General features: G+C 37.2%; 1 protein-coding gene across 5 annotated transcripts in view; it reads right to left on the bottom strand.

The window, feature by feature from the left end:
* The window catches only part of TLE1 (TLE family member 1, transcriptional corepressor), a 98,753-nt gene that overhangs the window by 32,815 nt on the left and 45,229 nt on the right, over window positions 1–20,709 (bottom strand). For 4 of the 5 annotated variants that reach the window (XR_005825746.1, XM_040580839.1, XM_040580841.1 and 1 more), the window contains exons 9-14: window positions 13,954–14,070; window positions 10,744–10,797; window positions 9,048–9,200; window positions 8,054–8,198; window positions 7,156–7,346; window positions 5,686–5,762 (exon numbers count right to left, since the gene is read on the bottom strand). Coding sequence is in view for 4 of the 5 variants with exons in the window: in XM_040580839.1 (XP_040436773.1) it covers window positions 5,686–5,762; window positions 7,156–7,346; window positions 8,054–8,198; window positions 9,048–9,200; window positions 10,744–10,797; window positions 13,954–14,070 (737 nt within the window). In the remaining variant the exon portion in view is untranslated. The remainder of the gene's footprint in view (window positions 1–5,685; window positions 5,763–7,155; window positions 7,347–8,053; window positions 8,199–9,047; window positions 9,201–10,743; window positions 10,798–13,953; window positions 14,071–20,709) is intronic. The other variant, XM_040580842.1, reaches the window with a different exon arrangement.

Genomic DNA, 20,709 nt, shown 5'->3' with positions numbered 1-20,709 from the left:
GCTTCCAAGACTGGTTGGTCAGGACTCAGGATGACTGAGTTTGAGGGCCTAACAAACAAACCAGCCGACAGTCTCTTACAAGCCAAGACAGCTTTTTCTACAGTGCAAGTTATCAGCAATCCACTGTGTAAAGAAATGGCTACACATTGCCAAATCCCTCTGTCCCTGCCAAGACAAGCACACAAAAAAAGTAAATGTTCCTGTTTGTTTGAAGGTGTGTGGCATGTAATGCTAACATCATCACTGTCAGCATACTTAGGTGGTCTAGTAACTTGTTTCTAACAGGTTTTATGGTATAACTTCTCATTATGCATTTTGAAAAAAACTTTTTGAAAAAATCATTTGCCAGACTGATACTCCCTGGACTAGGAAAGCTGTCTCCAGAAGAACACAGTACTGGAGACAACAGGGTAAACTACTATTTGCAGTTGTTGTCGTTGGCTACCACTCCATCACATCACCATGATACAGGGCCTACTCTGCTGTTTCTGTTTCTGGGGAGAACTGTACTTCCAGTGCTATACCTAAAAAAGGGGTAAGTCTACTTACATATGATTAAGAAATGACTCAATCTTCAACGCACTAGATATATTCAAGGCTTGGATTCTCAAAACTGACCAGCACTTTGGTTGCTCAACCTTAAGAATCAGTTTTTAGTAAAATTTTATAAATTCTTAAGTTCTCTAAAGCTCAAGGCATTTCTTGACAGGCAACCCTTGCCCACCTATGTTTTTCCTCAACAAAATGCTACTGACATCTGAATTCCATAACACTGCAAAAATGTAATGTGTGGTTTTGCCCTTTTACAAAGTTTTTTTGGAACTGACAGTGTATGCCAGAAACTGCTGTTCAGCTTCATGACAATGATGCACTTCTGTCTCACTCACAGCATTCTGCCTCTGTGTAATGACTGGGTTCTACGACTATCCATCTTTGATCAAATGACTGTTATCATTAAGACAGCCCTTCCTCATTTTGGGCTAACCACCACAGCAAACAAAGAAAAAGTTCTTAGGGAATCCAACTGTAATAATAGAAAACAAGCTAAGTACACATCAATTAATATGTGAATATACACTTGCAGTTAATTGTATATTATGAAAAGCACAGTTACAAGAAAAAATTGCATGCCTTTTACTTAGAAAAACTCTTCTGATCTACTGCATCCAAAGACTTCTCTTAATGAATCAAAGCAGCACTGAGAACCTGCAGTTCCTATAGATTATAGCATAGTATGCAATACTAATACAACTCAGTTTCTCAGCTTAAACTTGGTAATTATGGCCCTCCAACTTCCAAATAAGTCTCAAATAAGTATACAATAAGTAAGTATCATTTGATATGCTGATGAATGTTCGGAATAATTAATTCATTGCTCAAGAACATGGCAAATCAACTAAACTACCTACCTGCCAGCTACTCAAAGTATTCAGATTGATATAATGCATGCAGTTCCTGCCTCCACTTCATCCCTCCAACTGAAACAATTCCTTAACTACTGCAACTGCAAAACACAAAAGCTGACAGTTCCTTCTATTGACCATGCAATTTTACTTCCAGCTCTTCTTTGTACTCCAGCTTACTTTTAGTTGTAGTTATCACAACAAACAACAAATACCCAAGTATGGTTTCATTATATAGGACAAAATGCCAAGAAAGAAGGATAAATAATAAAATATGCAACTTCATACTCATCACCAAATAATTCTATCCAGAGATACAAGGCAGGGGGAAAACAACAACCACTTATTCTAGAATATAATAAAATTAGCCTTCCTTTAAAATATGCCTCATTGTACATTCACTGAACAAGTGTGAAGATCAGGATAACTGAAATCTTTATTTTTTTCCTTGAACAATTGCAGAACAATATACTATTCCTTTCCAAATACACCAAGAAAAGTCGGCTTATAATTAGAAGTTGAAAGACTTAACATTTATGACATTAAATTTCCCTTTCCTACTAAAATGAGAAACATGTATTTTCAGCTCTTTCTGGTGTCTGTATGCAATACCTCAGACTTCAATTAAAAATACATTTGGAAAAAATACTGAGAAATACATTTGTCCTCAATGCTACCATTAATTCACAACTCTACACACTAGGGAAGAAATACTGTGGACATAAATCTTACCACTGAGCTTGAAAATGTGTTCAGTGCACAATCCAAGCATTAGGTGTGGTTCACATCAAGGAGAAATCCCTAAGAACATTCATTTAGCAGCTATAGAAAACTAAAAGCTAAATAAGTACTTTGTTAGAAAGCCTATGCAGAGCAAAAAACATGATTACAGCAACACACCAAGAACTTAACAGTCCAGGTGAGTTAAATGTATCCAAACAACAGAATACAAGACTCACATAGCACATGCCCATATACAAAACTAGTACTGATTTCACACCCCCAAACTAAGACAAAGATAATTCTTGATTAGGTAACTGCTCAAAGCAGCCTGGAAGGACCCCCTCCCAAAAACATAAAAAAAAAAAACAAACCAAAACAAAACTCACAACCCAAACCCAGATTATCTGATAAGAAAAGAATCTGCTGATGGGAATCAACTGTGAAACCAAAAATATTAAAACTTAATTTATGCACATTCATACACACATACAGATACCAAGACCTTGTCCATAACATTGATTACTGAACTACACACTGCTGAAGAGAGAAAACAACTAATACAAGATCACAAGTGTGTACACCAAAATATCAAAGCAATATGAAAAAACTGAAAAGCCTCATAGGAAATCATTAAAAAGACAAAACAAAAAACAAACAAACAAGCAAAAAACCACCCCCACAACCTGCTACCAAATGCAAAAACTAGCTCATTTAGAAAATTAAAAAATTGCTGAAGACACTCTGACTTCCTACGTTGCTACCCAATTTCCCAAGTACATCTGTATCAGGGCTAACAAAGTTAACACTCTGCAAAGAACAAAACTGAAAGATTCACATTCAGAAACATAAAAAGATGGTAATAAAGACTTACATTTAAATAAGTTACAAAACAAGGCAAGCAAGTGACAAGCTTTCTAGACAACAGCCCCCTGATAAAGCAGATAGACAAGTATAGTGAGTTCTTAAGAGGCTACTAATTTTTCTAACAAGCTAGTCATTAACAGAACTCAGAATACACAGGTTTAGAAAACTGGGTGCTATCAGAAATGTCATTCCTTTAGAAGAAAGGAATTAGATTTTCTATTGGAAGCAGGGCTGGGTAAAAAAACCCCACACAGTCCCAGCATAACCATTAGTAAAATGTGCAGCCATCAGCAAACACATATGGCTGGGGATTCAATAGTTCAATTTGAAAAAGTCTCTGTACCACTTGCAACAAGACTCAGACTAAAATTCCACATCTCATAAAACAAATACTCCAGGAAAAAGCAGATTTTGAAAATAAACCAGGAGTACTTCATTAGTCTGCATGATCATACAACCCATGCACTTTGTACAGAAAATACAAGAGATACACAAAGATGTTGCAGGTAGCCGACAGCATCTAGCTAGCTGTAACCAATCAACACTAAAACAAGAGATCACTCTGAACTGTCAATGGAAAGATAACAGATCAGTTTATGGATTTTAGGCTTGCCTCACTTCTTAAAATAACAATAAGCAAAGAAATCACTTTGGAGGAAATGACTGATGCCGTCCAATAACAGGACCACAAAAAAAAAATCACAGAACACAACAAATGAAGTAGGGAGCAGTGAGCATGTATCAGAGTAGGCAATGTATGAAGCAGTGTGAATAAAGTGCTGAAAAGACTAAATAAAAAGATTTTAAAAACCAAACCCACGCAGAACAGTAATTCAGCTCTGAAATACCAGGATATAAAGTATAGCAGCATACATGCTTTTGTGCCCTTGAATAGTGCAACAACTAGAACTCTGCCACAGAACACTTCTGACTGAACAAAACAGGTTCTCATAGCTCATAATATAAAATATTTCCAGGCATTACCAACGAAATCTAATTGGAAGCTTATGAATATACTTTTTTAAAAGTAAAAAGCTTACACCCCTTGGATTACATGATCTCCAAAAATCTTTTATATACAAAGTATTCCAAATTCTAGCAAAGTCCGCAAGAATGAGCCTGTCCTTTAATAAAAGGATGCTTTGAGAACAAAGCCTGTTCCTTACTGTACTAAATTTAAATACAGCACCACCTGACGCATGACACCAATTCACCAAGCCCTCACTTCAGTTATCTTGTCAACATACTCTTCCTTAAGTAAATAAGATTTAACAGGTTTCTCACATGCCAACAGATAGTTCTTAGTCTGTTCTCAGAAGCATGGTCGATAGGCTTTCCTAATTAAGTCTGCTGCTTTCCTACTGTTATGGAAAAGGAGCAGAAGAAAATACACACTTTTTTGCCTGTAATCTGGTGTACTTTTAAGGTTGTTTGCATAACTGACATGACAATGGATGACTAGCTATTAACAGGAGTTAAAATGAAGGCAAACAGAAATATGCACATAAATAAAATTTGCCAGTTTGACTTACAACTCAGTATCTTAAAAGTAATAGTTTCTGAAATTTTTCCTGAAACTCCAAAAAGAAAATTTTTAACCATGATAGACTGGTGAAGATGACAGTCTGTAACAGGAACACTCAGCATAGGAAGTGCAAAGTGTTAAGTGACTTTCAAAATTATGTAAGTACCTAGATAGAGAGAAACTACTCTAACTGCAGCTTCCTTTTGAAAGAGAAGATGGACTGAATGCCAGGTATGAAGGGACAAAGAACAGGTTCTAAAAGAGTGTCAGAAAAACCTGTTGGAACTGTTGCCCCACCCTCTCCAAGAAAACAGATGGCTCAAATTTGCAAACTATGCTCTGTTTGTACATGCATAGCTAAGTTGTCCAGGAACACTTAAAAAATAATCACGTTTTAAGAGGTCGTATGTGCTCATGAATCTACTACACATGGATAAGCTCAATCTCTAACAATCTGCCAAAGCCAAATTACTGAAAAATTTGATGTATGCTATTTCAATTTATTTTATTGTAACATCAGTAAGCCCCAGCATCACAGAGTATTTTAACATCATTAACATCTTCATCAATAATTAAAACTTTTAAACAAAAAGAACCTCTTGTAAAAGTTATCCTACATCTATGCACTACCTGCTGCACCACTGCTTCATATCCTCTTTAATTGCACACTTACACAAACGTTTTATGTCCTATTACATGAGGTGTGCATCAGTTGCTGAAGTTAACTGTTTCAGATACCCACTGTGACCAACAGTTGCAGACTCTTACGCCTGTGATAAAGCAGGTGCCAGACAAGGAGTCTGTGTGTTCGCACTACACGTTTATGCTCAGTATAGTAGGAAGTTCAGTTTCAGTATGTTTTTATCTTAGACATTTCACTACTGTCTACCAGACTGCAGTCCCCTTAACTTCTCCCAGAAAGGAGGAAACTAAAATCCTGAAAGTATACCTTCAACAGCTTTTCCTTGGAAATAGGTATATGCACACCTGTTTGGGGATATGATAACTACCATTTGAGAACTTACATGCTGCACCTCTTACCAGAAAAAGGCTAAAACAATCTCTTCAGAACAACCAGACAGTACTCCCTTTGGAATTCCTGTTTACTGACACAAAACTTTATTTTCTCTAGATATTGCATATGTTACCAAAATGTTAAAAGTTACTTACGGTTTTCCCCCAGGAATCCCTGCTAGATTTGGAGGGATTCCAGGTACTCTCATGTGAGGAGGAGGATCAAACCCAACCTGACAATGAAAAATGGATTAATCTCACACTTGCAATTCCTCATTCAGCAAGCCCCTTTTCTTCACCCCCAAGATATGACATACTTAATCAAAATGTGGCTTTTACCCACAGTATTAGGTAAGTGCAGGTCCCTTTATGGGGGAGAGAAACAAGACTTTTTCCCTAGGCATGCTTCTGCTACAAGTATTCATAAGCAAATAGAAAACCAACATTGTATATCAGCATTCACACCACTGCGCGCAATAAAAATACCCCTGTGTTAGCCCAGAGCTAGCCCTGGAATTAGTCTGTGGTGTGTCAGCATGTAGCTCTGCGACAGCTAGCACGTACCCATGCAGGCACAGCACGGTGCTGGAAAGCAGCTTCAGGCCCCAGCTAGAATCTCTGCATGGCTCCACACTGCACTGTGTGGGCACATCAGCTGAGATCTCCCTCACAGAGCTGAACTGCAGGGTGCAGACAAATTTGTCTACAACTTAAATATACTGTGCTCTCTTTACATACTGCAACTCCACGAAACTTTTATATCCTGATTAAATATGTACCTCAAACAAACCAAACAGCAATTCTGGACCAGACTTAGTTTTTCTTCTAAACACTATACCAGAGTTAAAATTCTTATTGCTTTAAGGAGTGCATATGCTATTTAGAAATTCCCATCGTCAAATAAAAGACCTGTTTACCAGTTTAAAAAAAAGTGGCCATATCAACAACTCTAAGAAGGTGACAAGCTTAAGTCCAATCCTGTAAATTTACAACTAGGTAAGTTTGTCTACATATAAAGTTGCCACCAAGCTTATGTTTGCACAACCAGGCACCTAGGTTAATTCTGCTTGACAGCAGCTGTAATTACTATGCTCCATTTACTTACTACACCCACAACAGCAACTATTCTTAACCCATCTTATTGCAGAGCTCCAAGATATGTACTGACCAACTTCTCATGTTGATTTTCACAGAAAACAAAATACAAGGACAGAGATGTAGATAAAAAGTACCACCATGCTTTGAGATTCATTCGGTACGTCTGCATGGAACGCAAACTTGGTTCAGCAAGAGAAAAGCAGATGTCCACAGCACCAATGAAATACTTTGTAGCTACCAAAACTACCTTTTCATTGAAAGCATAAAGTAATTTTTTGGCATTTCTTAATCAGTCAAAGTGCTGATGAAGGTGAAGGGAAAAGGAAACATACATAAATACACTGAGATTCTTTGTTTTCAAGGTGCAAATTCATTTTTCCAACCACACAGCAAAGTGAAACACAGTAAAGCTGTCAAGCCTCTGCTGCTGTTATAACTTGGGAATTCAACAGTGCTAAATGAAGTATGTAGCTCTTCTCAGTGAACCAGAATTCACACAACTGAGATTGCATGCAACGTATGGCCTACCATAGGAGATCTTCCATAGGCAACCACAGCAGCTGCAGCCGCAGCAGCACTCATCTGGGGTGACATATTGTGCAGACTGGCATAGGCTGCCCCTGGACTGGTTAACTCTCCATTCATGCCAGCATGAGGTACCATTCCAAATGGAGCAGGGTACGGCCCTGGTACTGCCAATGGTGTCCGCAAACCTGCAGCTACAGAATAATGAAATCAAGCAGGTTTATTTATAAATTCTTGCATACAGGGAAGAAAAGAGCCCCTTTTTTTCCCCTACAGTACCTAACCTTCTCTCACATAAGTACACTGCCAAGAAACATTGCCATAATTTATCAGTACCACCACCTCTTTACACTCCACGTAAATGAGATCTACTGAAGTCTCAACTTGCTGATTACTTCTAACAATCTCTTCTAGCACTACCTATTTCCATTTCTGTGATATTTCCCATTTACAGTAATCTCTCCTTTGCCAAATTAAGCTGTAAAGCTGACAGACATGGTTTACACAGCTCATGTCTGAAGCAACTGTACTGTAGCAGTCTCAGTAGCTAAAGTAAACTTCCCCCCTATTTCTCAACATTTACACTGCAGCAAATATTAGTAGACTCAGACAAGAGCTGGAGAAGAGACTGCATTCAGAATAAGTACCAGAAGCTTCTGAGAAGTCTTTTTACATTGCATTCAGTCTCTGGATTATTTGCAAAAAAGATACAGATGAAAGTAAACAAAGAAGGATAAGAAATAGAAAGATATTAAAATTCTTGATCATCCAAACATCTGCTGCTCATCAAGCCCTCTCTTGATAGGAATGAAACAATACATTTAGCTAACATTTGCACAGAACTACATACATTACAAAAATTAATTTTGGAACCATAAAAACACATGAGGTAATGCATTACCAGCTTGGTTAACAAGAGGGTCCATTGTTGGAGGCTTGCCAAGGCCTGGACGAAGTCCTGGAGTTGCACTAGTGCCTGGGGTTGGCACATCACTTCGAGGAGTTGGTGTGCTGGATTTCAGAACAGGCGTGCTGGCTTTTTCATGCTGGTATCATTAAACAAATTAAATGAGTATTATTTTTAATTCAGGCCGTATTATACAATTTATCACAACAGCAGCTGGGATGCTGGGCACCTACTACCCAGTCCCCCAGCCAATTTTCATAAATCCAGGCAACACTGACAACATTAACTCACAAGAGAGAAAAGCTGACTTTTTTGATTGCTGCCAAAATTAAAATAAGGAAAGAAACAGAGAAAGTTGGGGTTTTTTTCTTCCATTGGCACAAAATAAAAAAAAAACAAAAAAAAAAAGCCTGAGCTAATTTTTTTTCAGGACAGTACTGTGCATTACCAAGTTATTTTAGCTTGAAAGCATTAGTCTCTCAATTATTGGACATAGCAAATCTAAGTACAAAAACAAAATACCACCATAGTTGATAGTAGCAAAAAATCGTGACACAAAAGCTACAGAGAATGTGATCAAATTACTAGTGATACTGCAGGAAAAGTTATTAAAGAGCAACAGTTTATTTAGAAGAGTTTAAGAAAAGCCTGGAGAACTTTAGTGACTATATACAGACTATGTTAAACCATAACCTGTTGCTCAAGAAAAAATAAACAATGCTGAAGCGACTCTTGTACATTGTAATAGATTTGCAACTCATTTGACAGAAATGTAGGAAACAAAAAATCAAAATGAGGCAGGAAATATTGCTGAGGAGAAAAGCTGAGTAACACTATAAACGTCTTGAAAAGCAGTAGTTTATTTTAGCTTCAAACGTTTAAATGTCATGTAATATCTGCCACAAGTAGTTGCAGGAGAATGGAGAGTTTGCCTTTACAAGAAAGTAAAGCCTGGACAACTTTATCTGGACAACAGACTGCTACCCACCAGACTCATTTCTTTGGATTTGAGGGAAGTTGAACTTCCTGAAGAAGCTGTTGATGCTGGACTGCTAGAGGCATCTTTCTTCAGTAGGCGAGTTTTATCTATACCATTTTCACGTGGTGAATGAGTGGGACTTGCCCTTGGGGAAGAAGGATCCTAAAACAATGGGAAGGGAAGAACAACATAAAATCTGTCATGTTTGGTACAGAAACACCACTAAGGAGTCTAGGGGAAAAAATATCTAGAAGAGTTTAAGCGCTAAGTTCAAAAGACAAGGTATTTTGTTATGTCTATATAAAGAAAGCTAAAATCCCTTCATCAATTTGGAAATATAAGTAAGCTCATATAGTAAGCAATCTGGCTTTATATTATGCTACATGTAATCATAAACTGTTTGCAAGCATAGAGCTTGCAATCTAAGTATACCTAAGTACAAAATAAGGCAAGTGTGCACAATGTGTGATAAGAGCAAGAAAGACCAACAGTAACTGCAGTGAGCTTACACTGTTTGTTTCTTCTATGTACCTGCTCCACCCGCTGCTAGTGAACAATGAACATTTCAATAATCTCCTTTAGGCCATACAAACCTTGCTCATTTCCTTCTTCAGAAAAGAGATAAAGACACATGCTCTATATGCCATAATATCTGTCACTTAATTCTAAACACCATCTGAAATTGCCTTGCTACCTAAATATACAGGAAAAGCTGAAATCACCTCTCAGGTGATTATCTTTCTCTCTTCCAGAAGCACTCTCTGCATTTACTTTAACCTGAAATAGCCAGCCCAGCAAGCTAGCCATCAGAGCTCTGCAGGTTCTCCATGCTCCTGAGAATTTGGCTCATGAGAATACCAGCAGGGAGGAAGCAGTCCTCACAAGAGGGCACTAAGCCTACTGATTAATTATTGAGTAGTTTCATTGTAAGTAGGGCTTCTGAAAGGATTACTAAAATCCCTAGTTGGATACCCATTTTTCTACTTGGCTGACATTATTTGGGCACTTAAAGCAGCTGAAGACACTTCTCTATCAGCTTCTCTTCCTGTGCTTTTCACCAAGCAGAAGAGCCTTGCTACCATATACATGCTTCCTAAATCTCATTGTTGTATGAAATAAAAGATGAAGAAAAGGGAAGGCCCATCCCTTCACCTTGATGCCACTGCCAAATCTCTGCCCTGGAGAAAAAAAGTGGCTACAACCTGTGGAAAATTTTGTGAACTGATAGACTTCATCTTGACTTTAGCTGACTTCATTCTAAAAAACAAGCATTTCTGGAAAATTGTCTTTAACATAGTACATTAAAATAGTCATAAGTTTTAAGGTACCAAAATGTTTTTGATAATATTCCTGCTATTAAATACAAGGTTAATTAACGTCTTCCTTTTTCATTTGAAGACAGTAGTTTGAAAACCTCAGCCCTCCACCTGCATCTCTCCACAACTCTCTCCACTACAGAGCAGCTGTGAAGCATCAGAATGTAACTGCAGAGGGAACAAACCTGGACAAAGCAACAGAAGGAAAAGCCAGGAGGGCAACCAGATAAAGCTCAGAGGAAGACACAACTGCAGTACTAACAACAAAGGAGAAGCTGTGAATATTTTAACATATCCACACAGAGGGTTCTTTTTCCTCTAACATCTAAATGCACTTTTCCTTTAATCTTTGGGCAAAAAGTCAAGACTACAAGAATGAAAAAAGTTACCTCATTGGATACATCTACAACCAAGTTATCGTCACTCTTGTCCCCATCACTGTCCTATTAAAAATAAATAAATATAGTGTTCATTTCAATTAGTACATCAAGAGCCCAGAGAGAAAGACTAAGCATCTACTCAGACATTTTTTGTTTTTCCTAAACAATAAGCAAATAGCCTTCCATTAACTTATTAGCAACAGGGAAAACAATGAAAACAGGAACACAACACCTTTTTTTCTGCTTCAGTAACAAAACCCAAATAAGGCAGAACTAGTAGAAAGGTGGTTGTCTCACCATCAATGCAAGATGGTCCAAACCCCTCCTTATTACCATCATAAAGAACTCATTCTGTTCATATGCTAATCTTATGTGTTAATCTTATGGAAACTACTGCTTGTGCATACCTAAAAAACACAACAGATCTCAGAAAACTGGTTTGAAGAATCAACTTCCTCAAAGTAATAGGACAATTTTTCTCCTTCTCCAGAAAGTAAAGATTTTAAATGGAAAGTTCAGGGGAAGAAAAAGCTTCAGAAATGCCAAAGCATTTCAACATTTCTGCCTAACAAGACCAAAATACTTTCACATTCCTAAAGGGAAATGTTTTATTGCGGCTTATGAAGCTGCATTTCCACTGTTTCAAGTAAATCTGTGTTCACCTGAGCTGCTCCAGTGCCTCACAATAGCTGTTACTCCAAGGCCTCCTGATCCCTATCTCCAATAGGGGCTGGGATGCCACAGCAGACACATTCTAGATACACAGTGGTCTAGTGATTTCTGCAGTGCACCATGGTGGTTCAACCAGAAGGTGAGTCTTGACTCATAAATAAAAATAAACACAAAGCAAGCAAATGACAAAACTTACATTTTTCATGTGGGCAAGTGACATTTCTAGTAACAATATTTTTAGTTAAAACATTTCTAGGCAAACAAATCAGATATACAAGATTGCGCAAGCTGTCCCCCATCTCTTGCTTTCAAAATGTCTGGGCTATCACACTTAACACTGGCAGATAGAAACAGAAATAAATAAAACAAAAAAAACTCAAAACACCAGTTTGTTCCTCTCACCTCAGGCCATAAATGTTAAAAAAAGAAAAAACACCAAACCACACCCAAAAACCACCAACAGGTAGTTCCAACCTTTCCCTTCTGCTTTAACAGCTGAATAATGCTTCAAGAAATACAGCAAACATATTAGGGATCCAAGAGTGCCACTGAAGACAGAACGCTGGCTCTGTTTGCCGTTCAGGAAGCTGTCCAACCAAAGGGTGCAAAAGGAGAAGAAACAGTAAAGTTTCAGCCCCAGTGATCTACCACCTTCTGAAAAGTGTGAAGTACTCAGCAGGAAAGAATAAGTTAGAATGCATTTGAGCATGTGGGAGTACAGTAGGTGGGACACTTGTTCACCAGAAATACGGCCCCTAGTGAGGGCAAAAATAATTGCCAAACAATGATTAACTGTACTCCACCAACTTTGTCATCTTGAGAAATAGACGTTGACTGGGACTATCAAAGGCATCTCCCTACAGGTACTAAGAATGTCAGAAGATTCGCCTCACTAACAAATGCACAGGTTGAAACTATACAGATCCTTACATGAAAATCAGTCAGAAGTCAAAATGAAAACAAAAATAGAAAATGCATTTTGCATCTTATTTCCAAATACAACAATTCCTACAATTTGTTTATCTCCCTTCTGGCAAAAGCAGTACTTTTTGTCCATACAAGGATCTCATCTAAAATAAGATCAAAATCAGCAGCTCTCTTTACAAAATTGGGGAACATTTAAAAAGAAAGATCTTCCAGATTAGAATAAATCTGGAACTTTCAAATATCCTTGTGTTACTCAATTCTTCGTTTTGATGCTGCCTGTATCTGTAAAATCCCTTTCAAGTCAATAGCAAACAAAACCACACATTTAAAATGTGGTTTAAAACAAACTGCTTCTGCAGAGCAGTATCTTTACTGTTTCTTTCCAGTATAAATACAAGAAAAAGAATCAAGTTAAGCTTTTTCTTCCTTTTTTAATATAAGACGTAGCTTAAGAATGCTTAATCTTCAAACATTTGAAATGGAAAATGCCCACAGAATATCAAACCCTCAAAACTGAGGGAGTAACATGGGGAAGTTTCCCAAACCCTTCTGTAATGCAAAAAAACATTATTAGAAAGTGGTGGAAATACAACTTGTACAACCATAATAGTACTACAACACCACAATGTGCAGAAAGGGGAAAGTAACTCCATCTACTCTCAGTAGCTCCAGAGATGTCCACTAGATGCTCAGAGATATTCTGGGTCCAAGTGGACAGATATTACACTACCAAATACTGAGGGGAAAAAAGTGCACCTAATTTTCCCTTGTGTTTCAGTAACCAGGAAGTATTTAGCGATTGGATTCATATAAACCAGACCATCCACCACATTATTGCCATGTCAAAGAATAATATCTACTGTTATATTTAAGTTCTGCTTTTCACGACTCTTCCACACCAGTTCTAGTCTCTAAAGCCTGTTCAAGTATCATCCTGCCATTTGGCTGAGCATAGACTTGAGCTGAAACCCTGTGCGTGAGGTTCACATATGCCACACTTGTACTGAAATGCCTCTTTGAAACCAAGCAACAAGGAAGCTAAGTCACAAGTGCAGAACACAAACTGTGAACAATTTGTATTTCAATTTGCTGCCTGTTGAAACCATCATATCAACCAAAAGCAAACTAGTAAGTTGGTAGGGCCTCCTAACAAAGCCAAATTGCAAAGGTAATTATTACCCCAAACAGTAATAGCTAGTATTCAGAAAAATATACTACACGTCCCTCCACCCCCCCCACCCCACTCCCCCCAATCAACAAAACCACAAATAGCTATCAACAAAATCCTCCATTTCAAACAAAGCTGCAGGTTTTATTTAGAGCAGTTCAGAAAGGATCTCTTGCTCAAACTCTGAGGAAGGTCCCAGAACACTTGTGAATCCCAAACAGCTACTCCTGGCTCCTTATTCCCTGTCGAGGTGTATTACTTGACAATAGCTCAAATTATTGAGTCACTGCTCTTCCCACAGCATGAATAATGGCCTCCCTGGTGCATAAATTCATGTACTAAATCAGCCATAGGAAACCATTGCCTTGCTCTTCACAGCTCTTTTACTCCTCATACTAGCACAGTTATGTGCAAATAAAAATTAACTATTTCTTTGACACAGATTTGCTTACATAGTGGCTGGAATCCTTATCATCCACCTTTCTCTTTTTGATGTCATTGGTATATTCAGGGCCATTCCTGCGTTTATCTGTGCTTCGCAGACTGTCCGGGACCAACAGAGAATTACTCTGTAAAGAGAAAAAACAAGGTCAATCAAAAATCCCTTTCAAGATGCCTTCATACATGCTTAAAAACTCAAATTGGATGGGATAGATGCTTTAGAAATGTGATACCTACATAGTCTTTTATTCCATTTAATTCAATTCAAAGTCCTCCAGGCAAACATGTACAGCTTCATGCATTCTAAGAAGCTTGGCTTTTCATTGTTCAACTTATCAAAAGTTCAGTTCACTTGTCAGTCACCATCTATTTAACCAATTAATTCAGCTGAACGTATTGTTTAGGAAAAGCAGGCTTGCTGTTTATTCATGAGCAGGTAACAATGATTTATTTATTTATGTATTTTTAATATACAGATCCCATTTATAATATGGAATATAATCTGATTGATAGCTCACTTCTAGACCTTCATAAATAGACGCTTTGATAAATCTACACCTGCAGGTATGGATAGATATATGGCAACTTGCCTTTAACTCTTAAAAAACAAATATTTACCAAATAAAGTTATGCAGTAATCATTTGTTATCTGGAGTAAACTCCAATTGGAAGCCTTTAACAAATGTATTGCAAACAAAGATCAAATATTTTTACTTCCAGCATAACATTCCCTACTAGTGTGAAATTAAGGCTAAAGTGTTGTTTAATCAGACTTGATCTGAAAAACTGAGGCCAAGACACACACAAAAGACAAAAGCAAAGACTAATCTTTTCCTCAAACTACACGGACTGCTTTCATACATTCTAAGTTATGCTAAGTACAAACTGTTGACCCAAAGAGAAAGGCATTTTAGACATTTTTCAGTCACATGACAATTTGACATGGCTGTGATTCCCATCTCCATCTCAGTTCCAGCTAAAGCATTAAAACGTGTTACAATGAGTTCTTTTAAGTGCAGGATTAGCATATGCAAGAGGGCAATTTGTTCAGTGATGTGTTAATGCTGTGAACAATACTGAATGAGTTGAGAAAAAAATCTCCTTTCACAAAGACCTGGTAAGTCTAGTTCCTAAAAGCCAAGTACATGCTTACATAAATATGTTCACATAAATATATAAGTAAATACGTTTTTACACACGTGCATCTGTGTCTGACAAGAGAAAAGCCCAATACCAACATATATGATATGTCTAAGTCCTCCAAGGAAATACCTAGATCTACCCAAGAGCCAGGGACATTCACTCTTAATATATCATAAACGTAAATTAATGGCCACTGAACTGTGCACTGAATGGCTTCCCCTTTAAAACCTAAGGACACCACGGTGGTTTTCCTCAGACATTAATGTTTAGTCCCAAGGAGAATGAAAACAAAACAGGGTACACAAGGCAATCTGAACCCTCGTTTTCCTACTTCAGAAGCTGCACTTTAAAGCGAACTCTTAAGCTTTTTTATTCGTGACTATTCAAGCTAAACAAATGCCAAGGGGCTTACATAAAGAATATAGGAAGGTCTAATGAAATTCAGTATAAAGAAGCTCAAAATAATGTTTTTACCGTAATGTTTTGCAGCTAAAAGGTGGGTTTGTTGGATCACTGAACTAATCGCCTTGACAAATGCAGACTGAATTTAACCCCTCATCTCCTCCCAGATGCACAAAAACTCAGGGATTCGCTAGTTTTAAAAATATTAAAACCCATCTTCAGCATTTTAATATCAAAGCCATGATGTCTGAAGCAGCAGAAACACGTTAATAAGCAAGCTGTCAATTCAAATTTGACCACTGATTTGAGTACCGCAAATGTCTTTTCTTAAGGAAGAAAGTATTTTAGTTAAGAGATACTTCCCTTAAAAATAATTTTAAAAATCTATTTTACCACTGAAGAGCTTAGAATAAAACAATGAAGTAAAATGTAGTAAAGTGAATAAACTCAGTTTCTCATTTTAAACTGCCAAAATTAAACATGAATAACATTCAAGTGGCAAAGGGGCAGCAGCTGGGAAAATTTAGCAACCCTGCTTTCTGAAGTTACTACACAGAAGTGTAGGAAACAGCTTGCAAATTTTGGCATCAAATATGTGTAACAACAGTGGTTGACTTTTTTTTTCTGGTTTAACATAAAGTCTACCTAGACAATGCTGACAATATTCTGTGCAGTTTGTCTTGCAGGATTTCAAACTCCTAGATACACCTAGCTCCCACTGTGATCCTAAATGCCAAACAGATTATTAGATTCGATTTTTCCTCAAAACACTGATAGCTTACTTAGCACATAAACATAATTCTAACAATAATCTACAGTCCTCACAAGCCTATTCTGAAAAATGTCTTCCCTATGGTCATATTTACACTGCCTTTCTCTAACTTAAACACATTCATTTAAAGCACTGTTCGCTGCAATAAGAGCATACACGCCAGAAGGTGTTGTAGAGCAGTTTAAATAAGAATGTGCTGTTACTCTGGCAAAATTTACCAGTAAACTCAATAATTAAAAAGTTATTGTTTTCTTTCCCTTAGGAAAGGGAAGTTCTTACAACTGTGACTAAAATCTGTGACTAAAAAAGTGCAACTTTTGATGAAAAAATAGCTTGCTACTATAACCTACTACCATAATTCAAACCACCAATTCTGTAACATTTCATTCAACACCACAAAAATATGCATCTTTTTAAGTAGTGCATATGGTTGATCCAGAACACTAAAGTAACAAAGGCAATAGATGAAAAAACAAACAAGAACTGGGGAAGAGATGATCACATACACCTGGGGTTATTGACATCTCTTACCCACATAATGTTAAAGCTCAGGGAACAGTGTAGACAGCCTCCTAAAAGCCACCTTTCCTCATTTCAGCTCTGGTACAGTTTATATTTGCCACGTGTTCACTATCAAGCATAGAGCCAGCTAGGAGCCAGCAGTAACAACTTCACAATGAAGAATTCTTATCTTCTCTTTGAAAAAATAAAATAAATAAATAAATAAATCTGTTTAGTTCTTCTACCAGGCCTACTGACATCTGACTTATTTTCAAAAGTAGGACAAGCATTTTTATGTAACTTTTTTTAAAAATAATGTTATAGAAATTTTCAATTGGGATTTACCTTCAATAATAATAAGTTTGTACAAAAAGGCAAAAAGATACATACACGCATAGCTGATTTCCTAAAGATTAACTGCATGACACCAGTTTTTGTTTTGTCTTAACTTCAACAGACTAGACACTAACTGAGGATAATCCTCGCTTTCGTACTAGGAGTTCAATTTATTAGGGATTACCAATGCAACATCTGTAAATCATAAATCTTAGATCAGAACAAATAGTCAATATAAATTTTATGTGTTTTCTTTTTATTCTGATAATTAAAAAAATATTCACATCAATTTCTTCAAATAACTCCTGAAAGAAGCAAAAAAGCCCAGTGTAGCATCACTTCCTGTCAGAGTGACCAGACTGCAAAAGGGCTGTATAACAGGCAACTTGGTATTCTAAAGCAATTTTGCTGCCAGCAAAAGTTAAACTCTGAAACCCCCAGCAGCAAATGTGAAATGAAAACATAGTCACAATTCACAAAGAGAAGGCAGGTTCCATATTAGGAATATAATGCACATCATTCAAATACACTTCTTCGACTGCTATGGCATTCCCCATAGCAACTACTTCCAGACCACAAGTACGTGTGCCAGAGGTACAAGCTGAAAGCCCGCAGTACCTCATTCAGCCCCAGGTATAATAAAGCAAAGACAACTCACTAGCACACACAGAACTGACAACTAACTCTATGCTGACCATCACAATTAAATAACAGTATATACAACAGAGCTGTGATCATCGTTCAACTACACCTGGTCCCAATAAAGATCTTCTCTAAGCACTGGGCTCCTTATCCCTCCTACTTGCCTCTGCCTCCAAGACACACACACTTGCTCTGTGCTTGGCCATTCACTGACTGTGCAGCTGCACGCACCTGCCATCACAGCCTGCCATTAGTTGACAGCTTGCACTTGTCCATATCACCAAGTAGGGCCACTGTGTCTGTTTAACAGTCACTACACCCGTGCTGCTGCACCACACACACACTACCAACAGGACAGCCATACATAGATGGGCACAAATGCAATCCCTTGTTGAGTAAGCAAAACAGGATCAAGTCTAACACCTATACCAAAACACCAGTTGCTCAGCAGTCCCACTGCTCATTATCAGGACCTACTGACAGGAATACAGTGCATGTTGGAAGAGGGACTAGCACTTAATCATCCTCCAGCAAGGCACAAAAAGATTAAATTCAAAGTTATTCAGCTCAAGAATCATTAACTTCCATTTGGTGAATAAGGTTCTTGCAAACACACATGTCAACAACCCAAAAGTTGACTTATAAAGTCAGTAGGTTTTGTTTTAAATTACCCATGATTGAAAGCTACTGACTTTGCCCACTTTTTGCCCACCATTTCAAGTTATATTTAGACTAGTAGGTTCATATTAGGAACAAGTCTAGAAGCTTAAACAGATTTGAATCACTCTCCACAAGAAATCAATAATCAGGACACATTAACAGAGATTAAGGCTTCTGTTGATTTCAGTATTTTCTAGATAATGTTTGTCAGTATCAGGGTATCCATAGAAATTTATACCGCACTACCCCAATCCTCCTGCCCTTCATTGTCAGCCTCGTGCTGCTTTGTGTAGACTACAAACTGAACTGCAACACAGCATCCCACAGCTCTTCTGTGTGAGCAACTCCCACTGAAGCTAATTTGCTGTTTGCATCCATAAAGACTATAAAATCTTATTTTAAATTTTTTAAATTGACAGCGCTAATAAAAATAAAAGACATAACTGATTAAAGAAATTCAATTTTTTCTATTACAAGCTATACAATGGAAAACAACGCCTTCTTCACAAAGGTCAAGAAGCATACATGTGCCACACTGAAGAGTACCCTACTTCCTCATCTAACTCCTTTTATGACCTCCCCCCACACCCAATCAGGAAAACTAAAACACAAACCAGAACCAGCCTGCATATAATATCAACTGAAAAGTAGCATTCAGTTGTGCATGCCCCCTTCCTCCAGGACTGGGAGGGGAAGAATAGGACAGAGAATACTTTTCTGCTGTAAGAAAAGAGCATTTGCTTTACAAAGTAATTGCAACATTTATGCTTAACAATGAAGGCAAAAAAATTCTTGGGAAATTTATGAGTACTTCCTAAGTCTTAGAAAACAAGTTCAATGTTGTCATGAGGACAAAAATCAACTTTAATGTAAATTCCAAGCTCATAATAAAGTCAGTGTTTACTGTATACTGATTATTACTGATACAATAGAGTGCTTCAGAACATTTGCATTTCTGTGCTGTCTGAACAAGATACTATAACAGTGGGAAGACAAGCGATAAATGAACAGCTAAGATGAGTTTGAAAAATGTTGCCAGCAAGTTCCCTTGAGGAAAAAATGTGGATATCAAAGTTCTTTTGGATTGATGTCTCCCAAAACTTTATTAAGCCCCAGTTGCAAAACTTGCTTACTTTGCCTGGCTTCATTACCTGCAGCCAGAATATGCCACAATAGTAGGGAAGCCTGCATTCCCACAGTAACATGACCCAGTTTTGGATGGTTAAAGCTACATCAGCCAAAACCCACCTGCCATTATCCATGTAGTCTTGTAATTTAATTTTGACCAAATTTTAGCAGTTCATATATGAAGTATACCATTATTACTAACCTGAATGTTACGCATTTCACAAATGTGCATTTCAAATAATTCCTTTCATTTTACTTCCTGAAACCTTCATATAAAAAAGAAAAATGTAGCCCTTGACATTTAGATACAGCAAAAGTAGGTAAAATGGACACTGACCACAATCAAGAATAATAACATCACTAAATCTTTATATTCTTTTATAAATGCCTCTAACTCTTACTGCATTATGCAGTATTTCTAAACATACAATACATAAAAGCTTGTAACTGCTTGTCTAAGGAGACTTTAAAAAAATAAAACTAGAGCTCATTTAAAAATGAATATGCCTAAATGATATGTCACAATAAGCTTTCACTCAAAGCTATGTCAAAAAAAAATATTAATTTAAAACCAAATAGGCAAGCACTAAATGTAATCTTTCAAACCTGAACACTTAAAGCTGTCAGCTTCTGCTGATGACACTGGAAGGTCACACTAGATATACTTGATGGAAATCATACTACAGGACTGCACACTAATACCAAATATCATGGTTAATTTGGGTAACTAATAGCGTGGGGTTTGGTGACTTGCATGATGAAAGTAAGCCTTTGTCAGATTTTCTGACAGCACCATTACATTTAAAACATCATTCTGAAAATCAAACTGATCTTATCTTGGTCATCCAGATGTTATAAAGGCATTTACAAAATAAGAGCTTACTGCTCATAACAATGAAACACATGTAATAATTGCATAAACCTGCTGGTATGCCTTGTATACTTGTAACAAAAGTTGTATTATCCTTAAAAATATATTTTAAATTAAAAAGAAATTCATCAAAATACAAGATAATTAGAAAAGCTCAGAGCAAATCATTCCCAGCCAATCATTTTAGCCACATTTGAACGTGACCATTACTTGAATTATGGTTCTTTCAATGAAGATATCATTTACTGTTAAGCCAAGATTCTAATTCAACACTGTATACAAACAATTTTATGTTCAAGGTAAAGTTCACCT

This window comes from Falco naumanni, chromosome Z, assembly GCF_017639655.2.
Source record: "Falco naumanni isolate bFalNau1 chromosome Z, bFalNau1.pat, whole genome shotgun sequence".
In the NCBI taxonomy this organism is placed as follows: Eukaryota; Metazoa; Chordata; class Aves; order Falconiformes; family Falconidae; genus Falco; species Falco naumanni.
Note: the sequence above shows the minus strand (reverse complement) of the source record. Positions and strands in the feature narration are given on the sequence as shown.